Below are 9,680 nucleotides of genomic sequence, written 5' to 3' on the forward strand. Positions count from 1 at the left end.
AAGGCAGGAGGATGAGGCACAGCTCCCCTGGCTGCGCCGCAGCTGCTGAGCTCATTTTTAGCTCATTATTTCTGCTTGGGAGCTGATGAAAGGCAGTTTTCAAAGATGCATTTAATGGGTGAAAATTCATAAAAATGTTTTCCGGGCTCTGTTGTGCCAGTGCAGCGTCCGACCACCAACGCTGTTTGTCACAGCAGCGGCACCGGGGCTCGTGCCAGCATCCTGCATCCTCCCAAGCTCCGGGAGCTCTGTGTGAGTGAGGGATTTGGGGTGCAGGGCATGGCTGTACTGATGCTGCCGGTACAAAATGGGGGGCAGCCATGGGAAAACATACTTTAAAAAATCTCCAAATAACCTCTTTTTTTGCAGATTGGAAGCTTGGAAAACTACTACCACTTTCACCACAGCAAGACATTTAAGCGCTCCACGCTGAGCAGCCGGGGACCACACAACTTCCTCCGCATGGACCCCAAGGTACAGGACTGAGCAGCCTGGAGTCCCCCAGCCACTGCGGAGTGGTGAGATGGGGCTCCCCTCCTCCCCCTGGAGGAGGCTGTTGGCTTGATCTGGGTCAAGCATGAGCTGGAGCATCTTGGGGTGACATGTTACCCTTGAGCCACAGCCCTGTGCACACACGAGTGACTCACTGGACATGGGTATGGAGAGTGGTGGTGAAAAATACGTAAAAGTGACTAAACATTAACATCTGCCCGAAAGCCGGGAGGAAGAAAAGGGGGAAAAGCTTTCCAGGACAGAAAGGCTGTTGCATGCTCAGGGTGTTGATCCAGTTGCCACAACACTTGCTGCCTCAATGGTTGCTATGTGTGAAATCCTTGGCAATAACTCTGCATTGCTTTTTTCCTAGAGCAAGCATCCAAAGGGATTTTCAGTGCAGCTGAATTGACAAAAGTAATGGGGAGGGGGGGAATAAGACAAGGAGGGACCTGGGTGAGATGGGTTTGGGGTGGTGGGGAAGGGTTTGTCCTCCTCCCCCAGCTCTGTGAGATGTGACTTGTGCAGAGCAGGGGAAGGGTTAATGGTGAGGAGGTTTTTTTGGGGAGAGGGGGACATAAAAGCAGAAAAAGCCATTTTGGTGAAGGTAGCAAGCATGCTGTAGCAAGCTGCTGGTGCCTGCAGCAATGCCTGGTCACCCTGGGATGTTCCCAGACACCCCTGGGATGCTCTTTCCCAAGACATCTCCAACCCACTCAGCACCACACATCCTATCCACATCTCTCCAGACACACACAGCAGCCCTGCCCTCCCCAGGCTTTCCGGAAAGATTTGCTGTGAAATATTTGGACAAGGTCTGTAGCACATTTTTGAGGAGGAGGCATATGAGTACACGCGTGGCTGCTCACACCCGTGGCTTCGTTGCCAGCGGGGAAACCTCAGTGAGGGGAGCCTGGTGCCCTGGAAGTGTGCTGGGCTGTAATTAAAGCTGTTTGCCCTCAGGGGGGTGCATAGGCATCCCAGCAAACGATGAATTCTCTGCATTTGAAATACCCCCTTTTAAATGAGTCTGGTTATAATGCAAACTAAATCAATTGGCTTTTAGTCATATTAACATTTACCTTGCCTTGCTCTATGGGCTCCAAGCTGGAGCAATTAATTCCTGTTCTCTTAATCCTTCCTTATCAGTTCAAAACCTGTTGGCATGTCTTGTTTCTCCCCCTCTCCCATGTACATTAGCAAATCGTTTAAGTGATGCATTTGGATGGCACCAGCTTAGCATGCATGCGAGAAAACATCACCTCGAGGCACGAGGACAGGAGCTGGAATAGAGAAGATGGAAACAAATCTTGCAGAAATCCTGAAGAACCAGCCAATCTGGTTGTTTGCAGATGTTGGGTGGTTCATGCCTTCCAGGGGCTATTGTTTCCAGTGCTGTTATTTGTTTGCTGTGGGGGTCGGTGGCATGAGCTGGGCAGGAGGACCACGGCCAAGCTCTCTGTCCTCAGGAAGAGTCTGGGAAAGGGGAGACTCCAGGACACACAGGGAAGCAGCCAGGGTCCTGATTCTTGTGTGACCACGGTGCTGCTGAGCTGCCCTGTTGCCCCAAGAGACCCTGCAGCTGGCTGCTCCTGGGGCTGATATGAGCCAAGAGATGGAAAGGGAGGTAGGTGGCAGGTGATGGAAAGGGAGGAAGGATGTGGCAAATCCAGCAATTCTGGGGACAGGCTGTGGTGGTGGGAGGTGGGGAGGGACAGTGGGACACAGAGTGGGGTCACGTCATGCTGTGCCACACCTCTTAGGGCTCCACTTGCATCTCTTACTGCCATAAACTTTCCTGGCTCGCTGGGATGCTCGTGTTGGTCCATGTAGTGCCTGAGCCTCCATCCTCGCTGCTCCAGTCTCTTAATTCTCATCAGGGGATGCCATGGCCTTAGTCCCTGTGCCTCTGGCCATGCACCACTCCAAAATCAACCCCATCTGAATTATTTGGTGTGCTTTATGGCAAACGTGTTGGAACCATCTTGTTTATCCTGGATCTCCACTTTGACTCCTGCACACCCACTGGGATAAGCCTGAAGCTGCAAAGGGAATTGCACCCTCACATGTGCTGGTTATTGTGTTTGGTGGAGCCTCCCAGGCTGGCCAGATCCAGGCCTCATCCACTGAAATCTCAAAGTGAGGGGGAGCATAAAAAGCTCCAGCTCCGTTTCCATCAAGGGTGAAGGGTCCAGCTTGGGGCTGCCTGTACTTCCCCATGGGGTCCTTTGGTGCCACTCACAGTCACCTCCTTATTGCTAATTGCTGCTTTACCTAAAGGAGCTCCAGGAGAGCTGGAGAGGGACTTTGAATGAGGGCCTGGAGTGACAGGACAAGGGGGACTGGCTTCACACTGACAGAGAGCAGGGTTAGATGAGATACTAGGAAGAAATTCTTGGCTGCAAAGGTTGTGAGGCCCTGGCACAGGTTACCCAGAGAAGCTGTGGCTGCCCCATCCCTGGAAGTGTTCAAGGCCAGGTTGGATGGGGCTTGGAGCAACCTGGTCTGGTGGAAGGTGTCCCTGCCCGTGACAGAAGATTTGGAATGAGATGAGCTTTAAGATCCCTCCCAACCCAAACCAGTTTGTGATTCTGCAATAATTAGGGTTTGCAGGGTAGAGCACGGACCCTGGGTGTCAGGACTATAACAGTATGGGCCATTTCCAGTAGGTAAAAAGCCTTTCTTTTAGTTTTTTTACATTCAAAGAAGCTTTTGCCCCACCCTGGATCAGCAATGGCAGTTGATCTGAGTTTTATGAGCTGCAGGAGCTGTTGCAGGGATGCCCCAGACTCCTTCCTGCTTGCCTATTTTCCCATGCCAGCCACATTGATTTATCAACTCCTTCTTGAAATCAATGTCCTTAAACTGCTGATTTCTCTGTGTCCACACATGACATCTCCATTGACTCCTGGCTGGCAGCGCTGGGGTCGATCAGGAGTCTGTTTGAGATGAAGACATCCCTGTGAGGCAGCTCCTGGCAAAACCCCCAAAATCCCACACCTTAACATTGCTGCATCCAGCAAAGCAGCAGGGAAGGGTGGTAGCTGTGGCTCCGGCAGTGAGACCCATGGAAGTGCAGCCAGGGAGTGGTGCTCTAAGGAAAAAAGCGCGTTATTTGGGCCATAACCTCTATTTAATGTATTTTTATTTTTTTTTTAACTAGACCGTGAAGTTATATTTTTGCTTCCAGTGTTTAAATCCATCACTGTGTAAGCAAAGTGGTGCGCTGTTGGCAGCCAAGGCAGCGTGGAAAATCATTTTTCTATGAAACACATTTTTTTTTTCCCCCTTTCAACAGTGTTTTTTTCTTTATAATATATATGTGTTTAAAACCCAAGCTCTAGGCTGGAAGCTGTCGGGTTTGTGACATCCACCTCCATCCGAGGCACAAAGCTATAAACTGTGCAAGAACTCAGTTCAGCTGACAGTTTTACGTAAATGAGCTCAACAAAAGTTGCACTTTGTATTTTTATTCCTTTTGTTACAAAACCTTAGTCACAACAATAGAAACATCCCCATGAGCAGCTCTCAAAAGATCTGGAGCCATCAGGAAGAAAGTGTCCAGCAAGGAGGGATGTGCCACACAGCCCTCCCAGTTCATTGGCTGGTGCCTCCTTTCTCCCCCAGCATGAGCACCTGTAAAGATTTGGTCTATATGTTACTTTTATAACCTTTTTCACTAAACTTTTGTCTCACCTCCATGCTGAAGCCAGGAAAGCCCTTCGTGTGGCAATAAAGGGTCTGGGGGGTGGTTAATGCTTGACAGGGATGGGATGTGACTGCTTCCAAAGCAGCACCTTAGGCAGCTCCCACCACAGCACCGTGGGCAAACACCAGCATTTCCCAATCATGGCCTTTTCCAGATCATTTCCCGTTTGATGTCTTTGCGTGTCATGCCCTGCTGGAAAGCAAACAAATGTCAGAGTGGTCAGCTCCAAGGCCACCTCATATGCAGCCACTGCCAAAAATACTTCTGTGGAGCTGGCCACATCCCCTGAGATCTGCACAGCCATGTGTGGCCATCACATATTTTTGGGAAATGCATGTTGTGCTTAGGTAAAGCCCCCAGTTTTTATTATTTTATCGGGAGGAAGGAGCTCAAAGGATGAGCAGCCCCGGCGCCAGGTGGGACAGTCTCAGGGCTGAGCTGCTGCCTCCCAGCCGGCAGGAAGGATCAGCCCAAAAACTAAGCCAAGCACCTGAGTCTTTTCCAAAACTTTGACTAAACACTGAAATATGTGATCTGTCTCCAGCGGGACTCCAGCGCGTGCTTCTGTGCTTTGCTAAGCTGGGGGCTTTAGGCACACACTCAGAGGTGACGTTATTTGTGCTCCAGGGTTTTGCTGCACCGGCAGAGGAATCTGCTGTCTGGCTTAGACAACACAAAGAGCTGAGCTCACCCTGTTTGTCTGTCCATCCATCCTGTCTCCTTCCAAATGTAGCTGCTGTCTCCACAGCAGCTCTGGCCACGGAGATGGGGGTTTGCCAGAGCACGGGGTGATGATGGGATGGGTTTGGGCTGGGGTTGGCATTGCTTCTGCATCCCACGTCCCATTTCAGTGGGCAATGCCAGGCTCAGTGCCCATGGGTGATGCTGACCCAGGTCTCTGATTGCAGGTGGACTGGCTGCAGCAGCAGGAGGTGAAGAGGAGGGTGAAGAGGCAGGTCCGGGGGGAGCCACATGCCCTCCCCTTCAACGACCCAGTATGGCCCAACATGTGGTACCTGGTGGGTGTGTCATTGTCACTGCTTTATGGGGAGTCATTTATTTCTAAGCAAATGCATCATCAATCTTTTCTGAGCCCAGCCAGTAATGAAATAATAGCAGCAAAAGTGCTTGGCAGCAGGATTTTAAAATTGTGAATTAATACACCTGAGGATCTGGTTTGAAGTGTTTCACCCTTGTTAGCGGCCCCTCATCATGGTCTGCGCAGCAAAGGCTTGGGAGCAGCACTGCTGTATTTTACCCATCCCAGAGCTGCAGCCATCTATTTGTAATATAATTTTTCTCCTGCCTGCTTCATCGATCTGTATTTGACAGGGAAATTCATTGAAAATTAAGGGCGGAAAGGAAGCGAGCACTTCAAAACCCAAGAGCCCATAGTACTTGAAATGGAAAAGAATAATAGGGAGATAGCATTGCCTGGATTAACTGCTGCTGGATGGGTTTGATCTGTGGAGTAAAGTTATAACAAATCTGCAAGTTATATGGCAGGGGGTGGGTTGTAAATATATTTTCTGGTTGATTAAATGGCTCCCAGCCTGGCTGTTTGCTTAGATGGGCTGGAATGGGGTTGCAACCCTTTTGCAGCTGTGTTTGTCCCCGTAGCACTGTGGTGATAAAAACAGTCGGTGCAGGTCGGAGATGAACATCCTGGCAGCCTGGCAGAGGGGCTACACGGGCAAGAACGTGGTGGTCACCATCCTCGATGACGGCATAGAGAGGAACCACCCTGACCTCCTGCAAAACTATGTGAGCTGGGGGATGGACGGGATGGACTGGGGCTGATCCTCGCCATGAATTGATTTATGGAGAATTTCAGTGTGTAAACACAGCTGAAGTCTGTGCATTGGCATATATAGAGGAAAAGGTTTTTTTAAAAAAAACAAAGCTTGAGATGTTTTTAAGAAGGAAATGAGGTTTTTAGATAAGAAGGTTTGGGGGAAACTCCCTTTGCAGCTGCCTGGGAAGCAGCCTCCTCCCTCTGCTCACCAGGGCCGAGCCAAAAACCTGCATGAACCCACTCAGCCCCAGCTCAAACCCCACATGGCCACAGTAGAAGGGAGGGGGGTGCTGGACCCAGCAGGATTTGGGGTTCAGAGAAGCAGTCCCTGAGGTAGCAGGATATTTTCCCTGGGAAACACAAAGGACTGCAGCCTAAAACTATTTATTCTGAGCAAACTGTCAGAAACTAAGGGGAAAATGTAATATTCTGCCCTGCTTGCCTGCACTGGCCGTCACTCCAGCTACTGGCCACCACAACCACCTGGTAAGTTGACTCTAATGGTGACCACATATTTTCAGGACCCTCTTGCAAGCTACGATGTCAATGGGAATGACCACGACCCAACTCCACGCTACGATGCCAGCAATGAGAACAAGTATGTGATGGTAATTGCCATGGAGCAAGTGATCTGGGGGGGTCCCTGAGGCTGGGTGTCCCTCTGGGGTATCTTCCAGGTCCCTTTCCCCATTCCCAGTGCTGCAGAGGAGGCTGTGTTAAGGGTTTTGCACGGAGTCCTGGTGTTTAATGCAAATCCAACCGCACTAATTGAGGAACCCTCCAGCCATCCAAGACAGCACCAGGGGGTTCCTTGCCCTGGTTGGGGATTGAACCACATGAGTCAGAATGGCTGGCCGAGATGGCAAAGCCTGGATGCATTTTTTGGGCTTCAATTAAAGTGGGATGGATACATGTGGAAAGGAAACAGGAATGCAAAGAGCAGCCTGCATAGAGGTGCAAGATGCAAAGAGGAAGTTGCATTTAGGTGCAAAATGCAAAGAGGAAGTTGCATCAAGGTGTAAAATGCAAACAGCAAATTGGATTTAGGTGCAAAATGCAAACAGCAAATTGCTTTCAGCATTAGTTTCCTCCACCCGCTTGCTGTGGGTTTTGAGTAAGGGCTTTTAATCTCTCTGGGCAGTTTCTTCCTCTGCTCCAGCCTTGGGGCCAGTTTTGGATGCTGGGTGGGGTGTGGCTGGAGGGATCCTTTGCCATGGCCATCAGCTAATGGGGGGTTTCTCCTTGCAGGCACGGCACTCGCTGCGCGGGGGAGGTGGCGGCGGCGGCAAACAACTCCTACTGCATCGTGGGCATTGCCTACAACGCCCACATCGGAGGTGAGGCTGGTGCCTCCGTAGCTCCCCTGCCCTTCACCATCCCCCTGAGGGACCATGCCCACCCTGGTCACGCCAATGGGCTCCTGGGGCAGGTGGTGATGCTGCTCCCCCAGAAGAGAGTCTCCTCCTTGGTGCCTCAGCTGTAGGGAACCCCCAGGGTGTTGGGGGAGGATGGGTGATATGGCATGCAGGGGGCTCTGGCTCCATGTGTTTGGGGTGGAAACTTTCTGCTTGGGCTGCATCCTTGACATGAGGGTGCACATGGATTGAGGCTGTGGTGTTTTCACCCCAAAAGTCCATAACTGCTCTGGGGGGCGGTCTGTCTTTGGGGTGGCTGTGTTTGCTATGGTCAGTGGTGCTGGCTGAGGTTTAGAGCCGATGTCACTTGTTTGTGGGGTCAAGGGCTGTAGAGGAGCCGCTCAGAACAGGGGGGATGGGGAGACCCCCAAAATACCCTCAGGGGAAAAAACACCAAGAAGGTGGGGGGTCAGAGATGCATATTAGAGGGGTCTTCTTCACACTCCCTCAAATAACATGATGTGTGGAAAGCAAATGAATCTCAATCATCACATTGTATCCTGGTGCTAATTAGAGTTGCTGAGTTCATTTGCATTAGCCAAGCTGGTTTGAGCTGGGGCAGTTCTGGCCAACCCAGTCAACCCTAGGGAAATGAGGGTCTTAGTGGGGATGGGAGTGTGGTGTCCCACCTACATGGCTGGTGGAACCATGTAGGGGACAAATGCCTGGAGCTGGGTTCTTTGAGTTTTCAGCCCCATCCCTGGCATGGTTGGAACAGGAGAGGGGCTTTTCCTGCAGCCCCTCTTACCACCCCAGTGCTGGGAGAAGTGACCATCAGGAGCATGGACCCAAGCGCCCATGGGCGGATTCAGGGCTTAATTCGTTCTTTTGGCTTATTCATCCTGGCTGTGCAGGAAACAGATTTTGTTAGGATTGTGTCTGCATGGGAGCAGTGTCCACAGGGATCTTGCTCCTGGTCAAGCACCTCCAGTGGTTGTCTGTGCTGGGAAAATCCCCAGAGGGAAAAATAACCCTGGGGACAGTGAAGAGTGGACTGGGAGGGGCTGTAAAGGCTATGGCACATCATCCCATCCTGTCTCCTGTGCCTCCTACATATGTGATGGCTTCTTGCTTCTTAGAGGCTTCTTGCCTCTGAAAACCCATCTCTGAGCACACACCAAGCTGCAGCAGAGCAAGGCAAAGCTCATGGTGGGATTTACTGGATCCTGTAGGATCAGGCCATTCTCCTTCATGCTCCTTTCTCCACAGCAGCTGTGGAGACGAGCGTTCCTTGTTGACTTTATGACGACCTCTGGGTCTCATTTTAATTTGCTCCCTTAAACGAGTGCCTTGCCTCAGGGGTGTGCTGGGGAGGTGTTGAGTGAGACAAGGCACCTGGCAGAGGGCTAGGGGCTGGGGGCTTCCCACAACATGAGCAGGCAAAGGGGAAAAACAGAGTCTGAGCCATATCAAGTTTGGGATCATGGAGGAAAATATGCTATAGCTGCAGTGAGAGTGATTTTAGATGGATTACACAAATAAAGCAGCGATTAACGAGCACAACTTGTTGGGGAAGCCTATTTGTCACACTCGGAGAGCTCCCATCTAATTTTACTGGTTGCTCTTCAGTGCTCTTGCATTGCTTTTCATATGCCCTGGGCAAAACACATCACTGCTCAAGGAAAGGGCTCCTGCCATTCCTCCTCCTCTTCCCTCTCCTCGAACACTGACTTTGGAGGTCAGTGTTGCTCCCTGTGTGACATAAAGCTCATTTATTTTGCAGCACCCACCCCTGCTCCCTCCTGCTCCCCATTATCTGACTAGGGAGTCCCTCATTGTGGGTGGCTCTCTCTGGGCAGGCTTTGGGTTGGCTTTGCATTGACTTTAGGCTGATTTTGGGCTTGCTAATGAAAACAGCCACATTCAGCAAGCACAAACCCCATCCCTCAGCTGGTTTTCCTTGCTGTGTGCAGCTCAGACATTGGGCTTGGCTTTTTGTCCCTTGTCCTTGTGTTTTCTCGTTGACAAAGAGGAATTTTTTGGGAACAGCTCTGCTCCCTGGTTTTACATTTCTAAGCTTGGTTTTGGCTGGTCGGGGACAGTGTCAGAAGGAGATATTTGAGTTGACTGGTGTCCAGAGTGCAGCTGCAGCTGGAATGACATCTGCCTGCATTTGTTTGCTTTAAGACAAAATACATGTGGAAGGGTTAATGCATTTTTATAAACCAGACTCTCCCTGGCTGACAATATATGATGCTGAAATCTCCAGCATCACTTTTCCTGCAAAGGCTGTTTCTGGGCAGCCTGTGGGGGTGCCTGGCACCCTCTA

At 50.8% G+C, this 9,680-nt stretch overlaps 1 protein-coding gene across 1 annotated transcript in view; it reads left to right on the forward strand.

Moving 5' to 3' along the window:
- Positions 1-353: 353 nt before the first annotated feature.
- Positions 354-9,680, forward strand: part of PCSK6 (proprotein convertase subtilisin/kexin type 6) — a 29,134-nt gene continuing 19,807 nt past the window's right edge. Inside the window, exons 1-5 of the mRNA XM_008637664.2 lie at positions 354-474; positions 5,110-5,220; positions 5,822-5,965; positions 6,518-6,594; positions 7,245-7,333. Coding sequence (XP_008635886.2) covers positions 463-474; positions 5,110-5,220; positions 5,822-5,965; positions 6,518-6,594; positions 7,245-7,333 — 433 coding nt within the window. The 5' untranslated portion in view covers positions 354-462. The remainder of the gene's footprint in view (positions 475-5,109; positions 5,221-5,821; positions 5,966-6,517; positions 6,595-7,244; positions 7,334-9,680) is intronic.

This window comes from Corvus brachyrhynchos, unplaced genomic scaffold, assembly GCF_000691975.1.
Source record: "Corvus brachyrhynchos isolate BGI_N302 unplaced genomic scaffold, ASM69197v1 scaffold200, whole genome shotgun sequence".
Taxonomy (NCBI): Eukaryota; Metazoa; Chordata; class Aves; order Passeriformes; family Corvidae; genus Corvus; species Corvus brachyrhynchos.